This window comes from Cydia splendana, chromosome 5 (genome assembly GCF_910591565.1).
Source record: "Cydia splendana chromosome 5, ilCydSple1.2, whole genome shotgun sequence".
Classification (NCBI taxonomy): domain Eukaryota; kingdom Metazoa; phylum Arthropoda; class Insecta; order Lepidoptera; family Tortricidae; genus Cydia; species Cydia splendana.
In genome coordinates, this window is record NC_085964.1 from 3,671,537 (window position 1) to 3,692,798 (window position 21,262).

The 21,262-nt window shown below is 37.0% G+C and overlaps 1 protein-coding gene across 14 annotated transcripts in view; it reads right to left on the reverse strand.

The window, feature by feature from the left end:
* Nucleotides 1-6,263: 6,263 nt before the first annotated feature.
* Nucleotides 6,264-21,262, reverse strand: part of LOC134790430 (patronin) — a 107,350-nt gene continuing 92,351 nt past the window's right edge. For 9 of the 14 annotated variants that reach the window (XM_063761201.1, XM_063761210.1, XM_063761206.1 and 6 more), the window contains 8 exons: nucleotides 21,019-21,123; nucleotides 20,180-20,366; nucleotides 16,045-16,113; nucleotides 14,494-14,589; nucleotides 12,448-12,555; nucleotides 10,162-10,338; nucleotides 8,517-8,799; nucleotides 6,264-8,231 (listed from right to left, as the gene is read on the reverse strand). In XM_063761201.1, the coding sequence (XP_063617271.1) occupies nucleotides 8,087-8,231; nucleotides 8,517-8,799; nucleotides 10,162-10,338; nucleotides 12,448-12,555; nucleotides 14,494-14,589; nucleotides 16,045-16,113; nucleotides 20,180-20,366; nucleotides 21,019-21,123 (1,170 nt within the window). In that variant the 3' untranslated portion in view covers nucleotides 6,264-8,086. The remainder of the gene's footprint in view (nucleotides 8,232-8,516; nucleotides 8,800-10,161; nucleotides 10,339-12,447; nucleotides 12,556-14,493; nucleotides 14,590-16,044; nucleotides 16,114-20,179; nucleotides 20,367-21,018; nucleotides 21,124-21,262) is intronic. The other 5 variants (XM_063761203.1, XM_063761205.1, XM_063761208.1 and 2 more) reach the window with 5 other exon arrangements.

Genomic DNA, 21,262 nt, shown 5'->3' on the forward strand with positions numbered 1-21,262 from the left:
CTTTAGAAATTGATCATAATAATATTAGAACGATAGTATTATTAGTTTTATTTGTTACAAGTAAAAACTACTTTAAAATCTTGCGTTTTGTATACATAATTAATGTTACTAACAGATCTAACGCGATTAAATTTCATTATTCATTGAAACGTCGGAAAAAAGGTTAAAAATGAAATTTAATCGCGTTTGACCCGTTAGTAACATTAATTAGCTAAAAACTAGTTATTCAGTGAAAATCTTTTCAGCTACAAATCAAGATGATGCAAAGTGAACTAGATATTTGTATAATATGTAGCGAAATAAGACCATTTTGTAAAGTACCCCCCCAATTCCCCCAAAAGATGGACAGTAGGCAGTATTATTCAATTTTAATGCAGCATTAATAAGGAATTTTGAGTCTATTCTTATCTTATTGTTTTCGGGGGCCCTTGCTTGGATACACTTCGATCCATAGGGATCTTTTGCGCAATTACCCCCTAGAAAAGATCCGTCAACTACTCAAGAGCTTTTCCCACCATATATCCCTGTGCCGGATGATAGAGCTCATGGTTAGCGTTTTAAAGTCCTTTGGTTCAAGATATCCTGCTCCAAAGTCCTTAATTATTTTTCTGGCCAGGGGGTGACATTCACAAATTAGGTGTTTTACTGTCTCTCTTCGCCACACATACGACAATCGGTGTTGTCAGAGTGTCCCATCTTGGCCAGAATTCCTTTGACCCCGTAATGTCCAGTAAACACCTTGTTATGATTTGGAGTTGTCTTTTGCTAAGTTTCCAAAGCTTTTTGCTCCAACCGGAGTCTACTCCTTGCATAAAGAGCTTTGCGTGCTTTAGACCCGTCAGACTGTCCCATTCTTCCTGATGTTTGATCTTAGTATGGGCTTTAATAGCCGTTATGATGGTTCCCTGTGAGAGCCCCACGAATCGTTCCGGACCTATAAGGTTACCTAAAGATCCAGCTCTGGCAAGTTCATCTGCATTTTCATTGCCTATGAATCCCTCGTGCCCTGGGATACATACCAGTTGCACTCTGTTTTGCCTTCCAAGCTGGTTCAGAGCTTGGACGCCATTGTATACCAGTCTAGAGTCCACTAGAGTCTATTACTAAACGACGTGACATAGGTACCGGATAAAAACTCTTTACTTAAGTTATATTTAAGAAAAATTATTTGAAGAATCTGTTACGCTGACGACATCCTCTATTAAGTAAATAAATATAAATATTAGGGGACATCTTACACAGATCAAACCTAGCCCCAAACTAAGCAAAGCTTGTACTATGGGTACTAGGCGTATAAATACATACTTATATACATAGAAAACAACCATGACTCAGGAACAAATATTAGTGTTCATCACACAAATAAATGCCCTTACTGGGATTCGAACCCAGGACCATCAGCTTAGCAGACAGGGTCACTATCCACTAGGCCAGACCGGTCGTCTAAGTAAGAAATAAGTTTCGCAAGTAAATAGAGAATTTTGAGATTTTACTCTTGGGTTTATGATAACATGCTTCTGCAGTTACAATATCATTTCACTATAAAGATAAAGGCTCTCTTGATTGTTCCAAGCTGATAAGATAGTTGCATTTTATTCACATGTGAGGCAAAGTAATCAAATGCAAATTTTGATTTGTTTTCTTATGTTTGCTGGTAGAATTGGCTTTTAAATGATGATTTTGAATATTAACATTTAATAACATTCATTTTGAATCGATTCGCTTTGATTTTGTTTGATATTTTACAGTTAGTATTTTCCTCGTGTTGGTGTAGTGAAAACCTCGCTACGCTCAAGATTCCATTTTTCGAACCACGAGCGTAGGCAGTCTTTTTGTCTGTAATTTTATTAAAGACGTGATATTGGTGAAATGGACTCTATATTGGCAGTGATATTTCACAGTACCTATATACCTAAAAATTCATCCGGTATGTCACGTCGGTTACTAATAGCCTCAAAACTCCTTATTAATGCTGCATTAAATAACAATGCCCACGATTGTCCGTCTTTTAGGGCCTATCTCGCCACATATTAGGTCCTTACCTATGAAATTGGCGTTTTTGTTCATAGATATAAGTCTGATCCTAGTTTTTTTTTTTTTACAAAAGTACATACACAATTACAATAAAACTACAGTGCACTCAATAAACAACGATTTTACATACAATTAATTGTTATTTTTTATTGTTAAGTGTTCAGAATTAAGCCTTGAAAATAGGTCTTTTCATGTGCTGTCGGTTCGAGTATTAAAATTACTTATATTTTTCTAATGGTACCAATTTTCAAGAAATGGAGATATTGAAAACATACCTTAAAGGTGTCAAAAATTACTGGAAAAATTTTGTTTGGTTTGAATTAGCCATCAAAAAAATATCCGCAAAATTAATTGTATGGAAATTCGTGTTTCGTTGAAATTCTCCGAACAAAACGCCAATTTCATAGGTAATGACCTAATATTATACACATATATAGTTCACTTTATTTGTAGCCGAACACATTTTCACTGAAGACATTTCTATTTATACCGAATACCAGTTTTTACTTGGATCAATTCGACATTTTCAATTTAATCGGTTAATTTAGTTCCACAAAAACGAAAGGCGAACGCATCTCAACGGTATCTCAATAGAACAGTTCTTTAACTGGTAACCGAAACGAAATCCTTTTCGTTCCCGGGTTTATGAACGAAACCGGTTTGAAAAATAAAACGGTTTCCGAGCCCTGCTACTATTATTATAAATTATTAAATTATACTATAAATATCATTTTTGTACTCTACAACTTCTATCTGACGCTTTTTGTTCTGTACGCAGTTCACTGAAGAAATTACTATTTCAATCGAATACTAGTTTTTACCTAATTAATGTCACTAACGGGTCTAACGCGATATAATTTCATTATTTTACCTTTTTTCCGACGTTTCAGCGAATAATTAAATTTAATCCCGTTTGACCCGTTAGTAACATTAATGAATTTAATTAAGTATACAAAACGCGAGAGTTTAAAGTAGTTTTTACTTGTAAAAAATAAAACCATTATTACTATAATTTTACTATTATTATAAATGATTGCTATTATTATTAAACTATACTAAAAACATGTTTTTTGTACTCTACAACTTCTATCTGAAGCTTTTTGTTCTGTACGCAGTTATTTAGTCAACGGTGAATTTCAACAGAAGTAAAATTTAATTCATGTTTCCATGTGTTTTCAGTCATCAGTTCCATACAAATAATACGTCAAATTAAAGCTAATTTAACACACTATTTTGTCTCATTTAAAACTTTTTTGTAATGTACGAGATACTTCGTAAAAACTGAATTAAAAAAAAAAGTATCACAAAAAAAAAAGAAAATTTACAATATTTCTTTAATTACTAATTCACGGTCGACTTTATCGATATAATATGTAAACATAATTTTAAGCTCACATATAGAGCTTTTGTTTAAAAAAAATTGCAATGAAATCGGACGAATACTTCTCGAGTTACGGTTGATTTTTTAAACTCAATATCCGCCATCTTGGATTGGCGGCCATTTTTGTTAGCTACCATTTTGAGATGGCAATCATGGTTTTTTAACATCATAATAAGCCTATCTAACTGCTGTGAAAAGGAAACTTGGTACCCCCAATTTATACCATTTTCAAAAATTTGACCAGCTGGCCCATGGACTAAATAGCGCATAATTGTTTTCCATCGTATTTTCTCGGAAACGTTCGTATTTGTAATGCTACTTCAGTCAACCTCAGTAGGTACCGAGACTGACTGAAATAGCAAGACACGTTCATACGTTTCCGTGAAAATACGATGGAAACTAATTATGCACTAGGTACATCCGTAATCTACTTAAATGCCCTTTTCAGTTACACGATTGAATCGATTAAATTCTAGACTTAGCCTTAGCTAAGTCAATTTTTCCTTTAAAAAAATCCTGACTAGATTTTTTTCCGAAATTTAAGAACCACAACAATGCCAAACTACTATACTACGTAGTCATTTATATATAATCGGTTCGATAATCTGGAACTTATGCAGCCTCAAGTCGTTTTTACAAGAAAGACAATGTTTTTTTTACTAAAATACCCAATGAAATAAATGGAACATACCTTTTTATCGAAACATAAGAATATGCCAGCTAAACTATACTTTATAGTTCTTTTTTATTATACACATTCGATTACTATCTCGACGATTAGTCTTAAGTATTTTAACACAAAAGGTTACTTAAATACTCACTGAAATAAATGGTAGGTACATTAAATTCAACCAATATAAAGGTTGATTCACACCATTAATTTTATATTTTGAATTTTATTATTTCAGTAATAAAGTTTTACCAATTCTGCGATAAAGAGAGAATTTAATTCACACACTACCGATATTTATATTTTTAAAACAGCTGGGATTAGCGTATGGTATTCAAAACCGAAAACACAATGTTCACAATGATCTCAATTTAGTGTATGTATAGTTAAAGTTATTTGAGATGAACATAGTAGGGTAAATAGTCAATTACTGGCCACTGTTTAATAACATAATTCATTTTAGTATATAAGGTGGCTAGTTATTGAAGGGTGGCCAGTTATTGACACCTTATACTAAAGATGAATTATATTCAGCTATAATTATATTTGTAGGTGAATAGAATTCATTTTTATGTATAAGGCGGCCAGTTATTAAACAGTGGCCAGTAATTGACGATTTACGTATGTCGGCCTAAATTAACTCAAAATCATAAAGGTTTTGTTAGTATCGCTTTAGATCGCTCCTCTCAAATAATTTTAAGTCAAGGTATGCTCTGGCCGATTTGTGGTATTTAATTTCGATTCGATTTACCGAGTGATTTCTTTTATGTAGCCATGTAAAAATGTAATAGTACCTAATGTTGTTGCCACGAATCGGCCTAGACATAACTTAACCATACATAATATACCTATATGATGTGCAATGTACATTATGTACATGTAAATTTTTCAAGATTTTAGTTTATATTTTAATAATTTAATGATTAGCAATATAGCGACTTGTATTTATTAAGATAGCATGCTTTTACTAACTGTAAGCTGTACCGTGAATTGTATTTTTTATCTTATAATTATTAAATTTGTTTTTACATTTTAAGATGAACAGTTGAATAATTGGACCATACTTAATTTATTTAATTGGTATTATGGAAGAAAATGTTTATGTTTTATGGATAATAGGATAATATAATAATTAAAGTTGATTTAATACATGACTTCGTTTTTTTGTATCGATGCAACAGAATTAGTACCCTGTCAGTAACGTTGTGAAAGAGTGTGGGAAACTGAGAATAATTAATAACAGCGTCCGTTAGTGATAGTGCGAAACATCATATACTAATTCGCCAGTAACTGGCCACCCTAAACTGAAAATGAATTCTATTCACCTATAAACATAATTCATTTTAGTATAAGGTGGCTAGTTATTGAAGGCTGGCCAGTTATTGAAACCTTATACTAAAATGAATTCTGTTTATAGGTGAATAGAATTCATTTCTAGTTTAGGGTGGCCAGTTACTGGCGAATTACCCTGTGAATTTATAACCAACAATCTCTTATGTCAACAGTCAAATACGCTGGTTGTTAATGATTTTTGCATTCACTTGTGTATCGCCTTAGGATTGTATTTCCACCTGTCCAATTTCTTGGCCCTTGGTCATTGCGTCTCACTCTCTCATTGATCAAATTGTGAGACGCAATACACATTGGTCAAAGAAATTGGATTGGTGGAATACCATCCTTATTCCTTTTGTCTGTGTATGATAAAGATCCTGATTCCTGTCGAAATTATAGTCATTTTTAACGTTTTGAACGCCAAACGGCGCTTCCATTTGCCGTGCCACTGACGCCACGGGGGTAAAATTTAATTTTGTGAATAAATAATGCCAACCTAAAAGTGGGGTGTTTTTCAGTAGATTTTCATCAAAAAACGATCGACGTCAAATACCGTCTTTGGCGTCGTTGTCTCGATTTTGCGTTGACGTCAATTACCGTCTGTGGCGTTCAAAAGGTTAAGAACTATTTTTTCTGCTCTATACAGCACGACCGAGGTTTAAACCCAGGATTTTTCCACACAGAAGATTAAAAATCTCCCTCCTGTTCTAAGAGGTGTTTATTTCATGAAAAATGCTACTCAGAAACTTTCGTGGTCAGTTTAAGGCGGGGCGTAACAAGCTCCAGTTAATTAGTATTAAGAAATGTTAAGAAAGTATTAGGGAAGGTTCAAATGAAACAATTCAGTAATATGAAATTCAATATTATTCGTTATGTTTTTGTATTAATACAATATATTTGCATACCATAATATACTATCGGTAGTATATTTATTGATGACCAATCATTAAACAATGAAAGAATGATATTCATCAATTTTCGTTTAACATTCTTTTAATAAATAGCTGTATACAAAACAATTATTTACAGGGTAAGGCAGTACGTTACGCCGTAAGCGCCTCTTACTTTAGCTATACAAGCGGTAAAAAAATGGGAATCGAACGAACGTCACTAAACAAATACATAATGATCTAATCTTAATCCAGTCAAATTGAAATAATTACTAACGAGTTACAATATTATAACAAATAAGCGATATTAGTTTGTGAATTTGTTATTCTAGATAAGGGACAGTTTAATTTCGTACCTACACAATCGACAGTTTGGCTGTGGGGTTTGTGACAATTTGGAACAATATCGACCATCTCACTAATACATATGGCAAACGTCTCGTCTATACAGAACACCGCTGCTCAACACAACACCGACGCCGGCACGTCTCCCTCACAAATATGTATACAATTGTGCGTCTTATTCCATTGGAATAAGTTAAAACATGTGTACATATTAATGACACAGGTGCAGAGACGCGACGGCCGCTTCAACTTGAGTGTAACGTGATTCAGCATCCGTGCAGATTACGGGGCCAAAGGAATGGGATTTAGCGCCGTACTTTTAATTATTTATAGAAAATAACATTATCGCAAGAGGTCCCGCCTCGACCTAATTTAAGAATTAGACGACGTACGATTTAATTTATTCCATTTACATTTTCTAAAACAAACTAATACAGTCTATACGTAAATTTGATAAAATCAATCGCTAGAATTCTCAACTACATCTTTATGACTTGATTTTTCTTATACATAATTTTCTCAAACTTATTTTTATAAGAGAACACTTTGCACTGCACATTTTTGTAGCGTTCTTCCTTCCACAGATGCAAAAAACCCAGTGTCAAGTCTCCAAATCCAATTCCTTGCGCTGAACCACGTCAACCACCAGCTCGCATCGCGTAACCAATCGACATAACCTAATCCGATTCGAGCTTCGTCCTCCACATCTGTACATACACAGGCGCGACCGAGCACGTGGCGGGGACCAATAACACAGACATACGCCGGCATATCGTAAAGGGCAGGGCGTTACAAAAGAAAAATTGTAGGTAAATGTAACTGTACATACACTAAGTCTACTGGGTGAATTCGGGATCATGATCCTAAATGACAAAAGTGATAGATCATCCTGAACAACTTTTCCCGAGGGACTGACAACCAAGAACTAGCAAAAATTAATTCAGCTATGCCATAAAAAGCTCAGAGTAGCTGAAACGTTTCTGGTCCCATGGGAAAAGTAGTTGAGTATATCTTCATCACTTTATGTCATTCAAAATCATGATTACGCCCAGAAAAGTCATTCTCTATATCGCCAGGTGACAACCAAAACTCACTAATTACCACAAATTCAAAGCCATAGTGAACCTAAGCTACATGAAAAGTTGACGAAATATAAAGTGAGCCGAGCTTGTTCAAACTTGTTTGAGAGATCGGCTCACTGTATATTTCGTCAACCTTACGAAAACAAGGTTGGTTTTTAGTCGGCAACGCGCATAACACCTCTAAAGTTGCAAGCGTCTATAGGCTAATGAGTAGGTTTTGGTTGTCACTCTGTTAAAAGCATAAAAGCCACTTTGTTTTCACTTCCACAGATATAATAACAGTTAGTCTGCCCTCTCCGGTACCCAACACCACACTATCACTGATCCCCACCCGACTCATCGACTAGAACGCCTATATGACGAGGGCCATGTCCTTCTTGCTGGGCAGCTGCACCTTCTTGCCCTGCCACAGCGAGTTGTGTATCGTGAACGCGTCGATGGTCACCGTCAGGTGCTTTGTGTGCACTTGCGAGAAGCACTTACTGCCCGAATTGTATCTGGAAAAGGAGGTATTATTTTTATATAAATATCAAGATGTTGGAAAACAGAAACAGATGTTATTTGAATGGATCATGAAACTAAATCGACGGTCTTAATTTTTTAATAAAATTGTTATTCATAATAGTTATCTCATACCAAAATTCCAATTTTTTATTAGAAATAAAATAGTGCGGTACAAACTTGTCTGATAACCAGAAATCAGTCAGACAGTACAAGTACCTTCAGCGCTCATACCTGGACAGCTTGAAAAAATGTTTCGCCTACATGCAATAAATACTCACTTGAAGAACTTATCAAACATCCTATCATTAACATTCTTCGGTCCCGTGCCGTACAGCTTCGTGACATGCTCCGTATCCGGACAGTACGAGTAGAGCGCCCTGAACTGGCACCCGGCATCCCTGAACAGCACGAGGAAGTGCTTGGCCTCGGAGCGCGCGATCTCCTCTAGGACCCGCCGCTTGGCCTCGGCGTTCACGGCGCCGGGGAACACGCAGTACTCGACGGCGTTCAGCATGATGCCGCGGTTCGACTTGGTTGCCGGCTGCTTGTACAGCCGGGGGCCTGCAATGTCACATTGTTTCATTGTTAACTTGTAACTGTATTTGTACTGTATTTTCTTATGGGTGCGGGATTGACATTTATAGACTTTAATAACATATGAAGTATAGTCACGCTCCGTGATTGTTGAGCCATTTAGGGTTCTAGCTAAATTGGACATACCATAGCGTAAGTATTGACCAACCAACTTCCTCTATCATAAGTTTTTAATTAACAATTTTAGAGTTACGTAACTACTGGATTACACCATTGGCGGAAACTGGGTGAAATGCTAGTAGCACGGGCTAATGTGACAAAAAAAAACATAAATTTTAGTGAATATTTTAATTTTAAGAACTCAAAAACGTACAAATAAATGTGAAGACTTTTTATTTAAGTATTATTGTATTTCACTAACGTAAAAAAAAAGTATTTAAATCTCTATAATTTTGATGTGATTGTAATGAATTAATGATACAAATGCTGTGATGGATGTAGTGCTGAGTGTTATAGTTGTGAGTAAGCCGAAGCACGCAATCGTTGTTAGGTCAAAATGCTCCAATCAAAACCATGCCTTATAGTAAACTTATACTCGAATTATGTATTTAATTGGTACGTGTTTCTGTTGGCATGACATGGTTTGACATCTACGTGCCATTCATTTAGGCATGTTACTGCACTTACAGTAATATTATTCCTTTTATTACTACAGTACTGGAGCCACGGGGTGTTTAAATTATCAAATTACTAACACATAAACTTAAATCATAAACTTCTGTAACCTGCAGTAACCGGAAATATAATGATAAAGAAAAATGTAATCCGTGGCCCAAGTACTTATAATAATTGTCAGTTTCTAGTGCATTCTATTATAATTTATTTTCTACTTAGTGTTCTGGCGAGTGATAAGAAATAAATGTTACATTCATTTTGATACTTTCAAATTTAATAAGATTTCTTACTACGTAACTGCAATTTAGTTTTTTCTACTTAGGGTTTTGTGGATTTTAATTTGCATGTATTACACTAACTACAATTTATAAGATTATATTTCAGGACCTTTCCGCGGATCCTGGGATGCTGAAGAAATAATATAATTTTTGTCAAGTTGTACTTAGGCAATTGTTAAACGAATTAGGCCAGGTATAATTTTTTGTATTGGAAAGAGATAAAACAGAGATTCTTGAGTAAATAATGGCTATTATAAACCCAAAGATTACTAATTATGTGAACAGCAAAACTAAGAAAGATTGTAATAAACAATTCGAAATTAAGTACTAAATTAAAAGTTAGATTTTAGCATCATTGACTTTTAGCGTCGAAAGAAACATTCGTCGTCAGTATTTTCCGACTCAACAGTCAGTCTAACAATGAACGAAGACTCACCAGAATAGTCCATGATGGAGGAGTGTGTGGAGGAGACGTCGGAGGCGTCGTCGGCGTGCTGGCGGCGCTTGCCGATGGCGCCGGGCAGCGAGCCGGGGCCGGAGGCCGGCGAGCCCAGCGCGCGCAGCCCGGGCGAGGCCGCGCGCCGCGGCGGCGTGGCGCGCCCGAGGCCTGAGTCTGCAATATGCCACCTGTCTATGTTGCGAGCTCCTCACGGTAAGCTCCTAGTACCTACATGTGATGAAGCGTCCGGAGAGTACACACTAACGCGTTTTATGTCCTAACATAGTATGTAGTGACCCTACGGGGCTGGAGTAGATTCGAATACTGATACAACCATTGTTTTGCAAATATTTGTTCCTGAATTATAAAAGTTCACTATGTATTAAGTATTTGCCTATAATATCTATCCATTTGATATAAATATTATTAATAGTCGTCTAAAACGCACCAGATCTGAGGGACGCGACAGTCGAAGCTGTCAGAGGCGCAGTATTGTTTAAAAGAACCTCGACACAGTTGAAAAAGACAAGAAACTGAAAAAGACAATTCTTATTGAGCTTACTATAAGTCGATTTGTGTAATGGTGCTCCCACCATATAATATAACATGATAGTGTTTTATTATATTGTCACATGATTAGCCCTCATTTATTTACTCTACAAGTGTGAAGATAACCTCCAGCTTACTCCGGAATACTTTACTTAAATTAAACAATCAGTAATGAACAAAACTTAACAAAAGAGATATCGATAGATCTTGCACCTTGATTTTGTGAAATGAAACATTTCATACTTCACTAATTTATTAGAGAAAAATTTAGGACATGGACGCTTCACCACCGTCTTCTAAAATGATACTAAGATGATCTCGTGTGGGTTCTATCACCATTTGAAATGTATTTTGTAATGACCCTCTAAAAATTTACCAAAATATTCAATTATATGAAAAATTCTACGATTTTCTTACTACCATTAACAAAAAAGACAAAAACATTTAAATGTAGTATGCTTAAAATATATATATAATAAACTGCTAACAGTAAAGCAGATTCAGTTTATAAAAAGAAACCCCAATATACATCAAAAACAAAGAATGACTTTTACCCAATTAAAATCTGATAAAAGTTAGATGACTACCTTAAATACAAACCAATAAATTTATTTTAAAAACTAATCTGAATTAAAATTATTGTTGTTAGTAACAAATTATTCTATTAATTTGACTAGCATAAAATTAGAATTAGTTAAGTAGGGATTATTTACTTAATAGGGTACCTATATGAATAAAAGAAGAACATATTTAATAGAAACATAATTATCAAGCGTAAAATACTAAATGTGTACTACGTACGGTGGGTACCAAAGCCAACTAAGCTACGTATGCGAAACTAAAGGAAAAGAAGCCTCAAAACATTTTGTATTTTACGCAAATTACATAATACACCATATAATTATTTACCGTAACATAAACTTATATACCTGAGTAATATATAAGCGGATATAGTAAAGGTAAATGTCGAACGATGTCACACCAACACCATATTGAACATGCTCTAACACCGACCCTAGGGATACCGCGTAAAATAAACCATAACCTCTATAGATACGTAAATATTGCCAATGACCCAAGAAACGAAATGTGCACAGAATACGCGTTCGAGAAGTACCGCGGCGGCGGCGAATGGTTCTACGACTGCTTTGCTTTTAAAATTAAAAAGAAAAGTGCAGTTGTGGCCGAATTAAAAACAATTTACAATAGAAAGAGTAGGTATAATTATTAATTGAAGTACGATTCGTGAGAAATGATTAAGAATTTGAGCTTGAATTAAAGCTGTAGGTACAGTCAAGTGTAAAAATATGGGTGTAGACAACTTACTCAAAAATATGTCCCATAGTTCTTAATTTACTTACATAAGAGCTATGGGACATATTTTTGAGATGATTTGTGCACCCATATTTTTACACTAGACTGTATATATACATATTTTAAGAACACAGTCAATGACAGTCATTGTAGTGGCTAATTCACAGGTAAACGCCAATATGACACAACTATCCGATATGATAAGATAGACGTATATAGTATGTGTTTCTCTATCTTTATATCCAATACCTGCGTCTCTCGCACATCTACCTTTGAATAAGCCACTTCGTCAAAACAGCAATTGAACCTTCGCCGCGCCCAGTTCTTCAAAACGCGCGCAAACAAAAAAGAACCCAAACGCACCATAAACAAAAGCGAAGATCGCACCGTGCCGAGACGGCGTACTTAAACGTGTCTTACCGCACAAGTTCATTAGAGAGCTAGACTTCCGTCCCGCCTTAAAGTTATTCTGGTAAGTGGAATATTTAGACCTTCCACGGGCCGACTGTGGTTCCTCATTCACGCGCTCTGAAATGTTTCCTATAGTCATCACGACAAACTCATGCAATCCCGCGCAAACACATGCAGCTCGCAAGCGGGCGAGACCATCATCATCATCTTTAAATATATGGCAAACAAAATTAATACTAAAAACGCGATATGTAGACACATGACTGAGCATATTATTTATAGGGAACCAATATTAATGCGCGGAAGGTCTAGGCACGTCGAGTGGAGAATCAAGCGCAAAAAACCTCTTACGGAATCATAGCTGGTTCCGAACTACATACAAGGCCAAAATATAAATATAAAAGCATAATTTTGTGACTCTATACAATGCTACTGAGCTGTAATACACATAATAATCGAGGGATATAATTTGGTTCGAAATAATACAAGCGTTCTACGAAATAAATCAAAGAAGCTTTCTTAACATTTTAGGGGTTCAATAACGCAATCTGTTTTATAATATAATGTCCGGATCAAAATATATCAGAATCACTAGGAATATCAAACAATTTAGAAATGTTCTTACTTTTCTGAATTACATCAGTGTGAAGCAGATTTTAGTATTCTGATACATATTTTTTTATTGTACGTGACACTTAACGATTGTCGATCGCTTCCATACAATTTTTATGTAAAATAGTTACTTATTACAACTTATATGAAAACGACGACACGTTTGAAGACGTTGCTCGTTAGGTAGAAACAACATCACATTAGAATACATTAATCACGTCGATTGATTAAACGAGTATGAATTTTTAATTCGGAGAATAATTAAGTCTTATTTTCGGTTAATCAATCGACGCGACGGCTTTAATTTGCAAGATGTAACAAGCAAAATGAGAATAATAGCTGATACTCAAAATGAACATGTTTTCTTGTGGCATTGACAGAAACAGCTATTATTTTCAACTCTTAGAGCATCTAGTAACTTTACGAAACAGTCTGCCAATTTTTGCGGGGGAGGGGACGTCAAATGTATTGCTATTTCTACATGATTTGTACGTAACATACAAATAGCCATGTCAGTCCATACAAAAGTTTGCACAATTGTGCAAGTTTTTCGGCAGAGGGGTAAGCTCTCAAAGGCGACTCCAGTTATTAAATGCTCTAAGTTTCAACTAGATAAGTTCCCAAAAATAGTTTCAATCATAATCATTCACTTGAATTACTGTTGTGTTTTGTTTGCTGGAAAAGATTCTTTAGAAATACTCTGTTTTAATTTGATGAAGCCTGTTTTTGGGATATTTCCAGCAAAGCACGGGGGACATATCAAAACAAAAACTGAGAAACTTCATTCGTGTTATCTCACTCCAAGCAACAGTCGAAGGAAAGAGACAGCACGACAGCAGTTTCGGAAAACTGAGTGAAAACAAATCAAGTGCAGCATGGAAACGCTTACGCCGGTGTTCGGTCTGAGATCGCAGGAAAATGAGCCCAATTGAACATATGGTTCTGCGATTTTCTTTTATTTTTCGGTATTTTCATTTTCACCATAGTTTGGTTTCGTTATACTAAAAATTCGTCATAATCACATTTTTTAATTAGTTCGCACTCATAATTCTTTCTCGATCGTAGTGTAATTTAAGTCCCGGTTTCAAAATGCACGCATACTGTTAAGAGGATAGTGGACAACTGCTTTTCCAACAAATGTAGTCCTCATTTTCCTCCTAGGATACTGAATTGACATTATGGAAAATATTTTTACGCAATATTATTTATATTAACTACAGTTATTTTTTCTTGGTTAATACAAGTACACCTACATCAAATATTTTCCATTATGTTAATATCCAGAAAGGAAAACCGGGACTGTACGGTCACGGAGGACAGAAGCGGTCACGTGACTTCGTCCTCTTTTGTCTTAACACGCTAGCTCAAATCGAATCGAACCGTACGTAAGCGTCCCACGCCTCACACAGTAGAGCGTCGTTAGTGGTGGCTGGTGTGTCTCACCTCTTGAGGTCTTGCAGCTGCCGCGGCGGCCGAGCGGGCCGCCGGCCGCGCTGGCGGGCGACACGCCGCCGCCGCCGCGCTCCTCCACGGGCGAGTCTGCAATGCGGTTAGTGTGCCTGATGCTTTATGCGCTCATTCCGTGAACATTCACCTCGCGACTACCGACAGTGGAGTGAATCACCTATTTCTTGTTTCCGTTAGCACAGTTTGTTAGAAAAAACGTTGTAACTAACATGCTCAGTTGTTGCCTCAAATGTTCGGTGAATATTAATCCTATAAGACCACGGTGTCCAAGGAGTATACGTAACAAATGCAAAGGTTTACAAGAAACAGTTGATCCACTAATTTGTATTTGGAAAAATAAGTTCAAACATTATTAATTTCGTTACAAACAGTAAAAATAGTCCAGAAGTCACAAGATAATGGTGGTTCAGTCCAGATAAATTAGTTAATTGACACCTTAGTAAATAGAGAAATATTATTATGTTTAAAATGTGTATTAATAGTACATTATTGTCGAGGCTCGGAAGTAGCTACTTGCAGGCTGAGGATTCGTTTTAAACGGACGACCTTGGGAGTCCGTTTAATTGAATCCGAAGCCAGCAAGTAGCCTTCCAGCCGAGTCATATATAGTGCTTTTCTCAAAAATGGTGCAAGAAATATAAATATCATAGAAATATTTTACAAAAGCAACTTTCTTACGTATATATTTTCACAGAAAAAAGTAGAAACAATTGAAAAATTAGATTTGCCGCCTTTTTATTTTTTTAATAAAAAAATAGAAGTGTATTTTTCTGCCGAAAATACGCCAACCTATTTGAGACAGCTAAATAGTCGCGGTACTAATCATCTGTTTGGCTGTTTAATGGGCCTGTGCCTTCATTTGATATGGCCATTTCAACTTTTAAAAAGTTTGGAACTCGACAAATAATGGAATTTGTATGCAACATTGCAGTCCCAAAATCGAGACTGCAATGTTTTTAACTTTTTAATTTTTGACTGACCATAAACTACGCGCTTCGCAACCTATTTTTTAAACGGCAAAGTCGACTTTGCCGTCCATTTTTGAGAAAAAGTATATTTCAGTACCACAAAAGGATGTACGAGGATGGATGTACGTTGAGAGCGAAAAATTAAGTCAAGAACAATCTTGAGCATAGATTACTTTTATAGAACAGGAACATGGTAACACCGGACTCCACCATAACATTCCTAAGACCATAACAGAACCAGCATGTAGAACAATCCCTTATGGTTAAAAGTGTAAATGTTTTCATTTGATCATGCTCAATGTAAATAGTGTAATAAGTTCATAGTGTTATAAAATATATCACAAAGGCTTATATTTCATTGTATTGAAAAATTGACCATTCACATAGCAAAACGTGCTTTATATCTAAATCGCTCAGGGTAATGAAGACTTTTGAACATGCAATACCTCTGTTCAGTCAAAGAGTATACTTATAGTACCAAATATCCGTAAAGACAAATGTTGTCTTTGACTGCACAAGGCAAAACGCACTTTATAAACATGCAACAAGGTGTATTTACCTCTGTAGAGGCCGGCCCGCTCCGCCAGACTGTCCTGTGAGCCGCGGTAGTAGTCGCGCCGCATGGTGCCTGGTGCACACAGATAGCTAGTACGAGACCACGAAAACTACCGATCGTCTTTAGAATAGACTGAAGTTGGAGGTTTTCGTGGTAAAGGCAGGGGTGGGTTGTAGCATGAGTCAGTAAACAGATCACTTCAGGGGATTCAAGAGCTATATGGTCTAAGGTCACATTTCATACATTATAATTATTTTTAAAAATTACTCTGTAATGAAATCCAACCCTGTCAGTGCGACTGGCAACTGATTCTTGCTACAAAAACATTACAATTAGCAGGATACAAGGCACACATGCCAAATAATCACTGGAAATCTTTTTGTTTTACCCCTATTTCCTGCGAGGAACCACCCATCATAGCACTTTTAGCAATTGATTTCGACATATAAAGCATACGTCTACTTCAGAAGAGGTAGGATGGAAGCGCCACCGTAAACGTCGATATTTTATGATAGTAATTAAGTTTATAGTTGCGCTGTTACACTTTGTCGCTTCGAAGTTGGTGCAGACTTATGATGGTTCTAATATCCTTCTAAATAATCTCTCCAAATTGTTCGAGTTACCTATAACTAAATGTTTCCAGTGATTTTTGGTTCGTAGCCAGGGGGCCTACCGCGGAAACCGAAATTTGTAAAATGCGGGGTTCTTTCTCTTTTACTCTCACTAGGACGTAATTAGGGTGACAGAGAAAAATGCCCGCAATTGACGAATTTATAGCCCGCGGTTATAGCCCAGGATATTTAACGCGTATGCCGTGCGAACGGGGAAAGTTCAACAGCTAGGGGGGAACAAAACTAGAGGCATACACGACAAGAAACATGCCAAAAGGACATTGATTAGTGCTAAATAGGGCCAAATGTGCATTAATATAAACACGAAATTATTTCCACATAGTTGACCGAAGCGTAGCGAAGGTCTACGTTTTGACTCGAGCAATTTGCTTTCGTATGTCCGGATGTTCTCCTCTACAGGTCGCAATTCTTAACTGATTCTCATGAAATTTTGTGACCAGATTCTATGACTAAATAATTTTTTTTTGTCAATCCGGTTTTTGGAAATTTTAAAAAATGGCGGAGTCGTGATACCTGTCGCCTAAACAAATAGTCGTATCGATATCATAAGAGTTTTTTCTTTTTGAGACATGTTTACAGAGTTAATAGCAAAAAATGCAGAAAAAAATTATCGCTGGTTTAGGCGGTATTTAGATATTTAGTTTTGTATTTCCGGATGTTCTCCTCTACAGGTCGCAATTCTTAACCGATTCTCATGAAATTTTGTGACCAGATTCTATGACTAAATAAAATTTTTCTGTCAATCCGGTTTTTGGAAATTTTTGAAAATGGCGGAGTCGTGATACCTAGCGCTTAAACAAATAATCGTATCGATATCATAAGAGTTTTTTCTTTTTGATATATGTTTATAGATTAAATGTCCAAAAATTCAGAAAATTTGTATCGCTGGTTTTGGCGGTATTTAGATATTTCGTTTTTACTTGAGAATGAGTAGCTAAATTTCGTCAGCTTTAGTAAGAACTATCATGGCGCATTTTGCAAACGTTCGCTTTTTTTGTTTGCATCGGGAGGTTCCTGGTTCCATCCCCAGTAATTGTATGCTGCTACACAACTTTTTGTATTTTTTTATACTTAAATTTCGTATCAATTGTTGTTTTTTATTTTATTATTTTATTTTGAAAAAATGAAAAAAATCGTATTTTTTATTTATCAAGCGCGGGCTAAGCGTATTCGTTTAATTTTTGCAAGAGATGATGGCTTTTTGCGCTTTAAAGAAAATTTGATTCTTGAATATACGGCGCCATACCTTTGGCCTCTATGCTCGTCTAGATGGCGACACCATTTTATATTTAACAATTTTTACTCATATCAGTAAAAGAACATGGGTCAAAATCATATGGCGTTCTAAAAATAAAAAAAATCATTTATCCATACATATATACATTTATTGATATTTTTTATTAATTTTCATTTTAATCCTGTATCGAAAGATGGCAGTAAATTTACAGCACTGATTTACAGTGACTACAAAATTTAGTACGACAATAACCCTCTACTATAGGGACCGTGCGCGTTGGAGGCGCCATCTTGTGGTCTGAATCGGAAACATGTACATTGCCAAAGCAAGTTCTACCATCAACCGTTCTCGTAGGTACGTTTTCTTGTGCATAGTAGGTTCTGCCATCTTGTGGGCTACATCGGAATCATAAACTACACATCTACGCTTCGCGCCAAAGATCTGACGGCTCCTGTGCTGCCCCCTATAGTTCATGCACGTCCCCTATACAATCTATTCTCTTTAGAATTTAGATTAGTTAGATATTTAAATTCTTACTCGACTAAAATTAAAAGCATGAAACTCCTTCTATTGCGACTCGAGGAGGAACAAAGACTGAAAAGACTGGCAAACCAAACGCGCACGAAGCTTCTCAGTTGCAGTTTACAGGCTAATTAAAAGGTAATGTTGGTTCCCTAACATAAGTAGAGTTAGACCAAGAAAAGTCTGCAGAGATTTTGACACTGGCACAAATAACATTGGCACTACGTGTGCTGTCAAAATCTCTGCAGACTTTTCTTGGTCTAACTCTATCCACTTTCCTATACAATTAGTATGGCGACGTGGATACTTAAGTTGGGGCACCGACCGTACACTGACATCGGAATGATATTTTTATCATGTTATTTAGTAGTCATCGTGCGTCTCGCTTGTGCCAATACATGTACGGACAAGAACCAGCGAAATGCACGATAACTAAATGACATCAGTTAGACGTCATTCTGATATCAGTGTACGTTTGAATTGGCCTGTTAGCCAAAAATTGTTTCGTATGTCCATCTGTTCTACTCTACTGGTCGCATTTCTAAACCAATTCCCGAATTTTGTAAGCAGGTTCGATAGTTAAGGTTTTAATTGTCAAATTAGATTCTCTAAATTCTTCTAAACAACGAAGCCATACATTTACTCAGTTTTAAGCTCAGCTCGCGAGGTCTACAGCTCACAGAGCCACTAGTACTATTTGATGGCAAGTTAATTGTTTCAACTAAGGTGTCAACAATTACTTTATACTCAATTTTCCATTAATACTTTTTTAATTTTGGCCGTATTTGCACACGTACTAGTCTCTAATATTTAGCGTGAATATAAAATGTCATATAATAAAAAATACTGTTAACAAAATAAAGTTGTGATCGGGAACACACAACAATTAGTATTAAATCATATTTATTTTATATTCACGCTACATAACATAAAAGTCATAATATCAACAGCATATATTTGTATACATGGTGGAAGATTTTAAAAAGGTCTCAAAAGAGTTTGTAACAATTGAGATATATATGTTAAGGGAGCTTTTACAGCGCAAATATGTACTGTCAATTGTATTGCATAATCAAAACAATAGTAATCAGTAAATAACAGGACAACATTAGTTTAAAACAGGGCTCACACGGGACGCAAGCGTTTTCGGCGTAATGTGTCAAATATTTAAACAACGTACCGATGTAGTGCATAATTATTTTCCATCGTATTTTCACGGAAACGTACGAACGTGTCTTGCTATTTCAGTCAGCCTCAGTACAAAAAGTACAGAGGTTGACTGAAGTAGAATGACAAATACGAACGTTTCCGTGAAAACACGATGGGTAACAATTACGCACTACATTTGCATGTATCAGTCACGGAGCGTCAATCGTAGTGAAGCCGGACCTAATTTGGTTTAATTATTTGTATTGTAGATGTAGTAAAAGCATTCAATTGATTGAAAATTAGACAAGACGGTAGGAATACAGTTTTAAAGACGCTCTGCCACAGCAAGGTACATACACAAAATGCGCTAAACTTATGTGCGCACAATATAAATAATAACATAATAAGATTAAGAAAATGTCTGTTTGTAAATGTTGTAAATATGTGGAGTTCTATGCCTAAAGGGTCCTCATATTCCATGTGTATCGACGCGCTGCCGACGAACTCGAAATGCAACATTAAATTTTGTGTAGGGTTCCAAACGGGCTACTTCTAGTAACAAGAAGTAGAGTGGGGGGTCCCTGGAGCGGCAACTCACCGGTGAGGTTGGTGGAGGAGGGCTGCTTGCTGCCGAGCAAGCCCTCGGCCTGCTGCAGGGCGCCGCTGTCAACATGTATGGTCTTGGGGCGCGCGCGCGGCGGCTGCTTGCCGCGCATGCGCGTGGGCGGCGCGCCCGCCGCCGGCCGCGCCAAGTCCATGAATTCTGACTTGTCGAACACTTTGCCCTAGAATACAGATGTCGACGTTAGGCTGAAGTGCGTTACACGCGCGATTGCATTCTAAAATAAAAGCCGCTCCCCGCCTGATATAAATAAAATCATAAAACTTCTCGTACGCGCCACCGAATGCTACTAACTACTAAATATACTTAGCGCCACTTGTACCGTCCCACTATCCCGGGATTAACCGGTTAAACCATTAACTCAGTGCCAAATGGTACCGGTAACCACGGTAACTCCAGGTTTAACCGGCTAACCCCGGGTTAGTGGGATGGTGCAAGTGGCTCTTAGAGTAAGGCCTGAGTGGACGCTCGAGTTGAGCGTGCAGCGAGGCGGGACGAGCGGCGTCCATGTTAAACAAATGCAAACGTATAGGAGCGGCCTTAATAGTGCAGGCTGCTCAAATCACTTGTGAGCCCGACGCCACGCTGCACGCCCCGCCGAACGCTCCGCTTCGAGCGTCCACTCAAGCCTTACACTTAGTGTTAATGATCCCTACTGTAACGTATCGGCTGCGAAACGCCCGTTTGCTCGCGAACACGCTCCACGCTGACGTCGGCCGCCACGCATCGGTTAAAACAAATGACAAACAGTCGACGTCAGCTCGTCTCGGATCGTGCATTCTGTGGCACCGGGGCCTGAGACGACGAGATCTCACCTCTCGCTCGGCCTCCTCGATGGCCTTCTTGAACTTATACTGCTGCAGGATGGCCTCGCGCCGTCTCGCTTGCTCCTCTTTCCGAGCCGCGCGCTGTTCCGCCACCTAGAAAATTTGAATTGCAAAATGGTGAGAAGAAAAGTGATTTAAACACAATAAAACCTCCGGAGGCGCGGAGCAGCGGTCTGCTCGACGGTTGCGCGTCTCATTTACGCTTGCATGGTAGTATTAAGAGTAAAAGAGA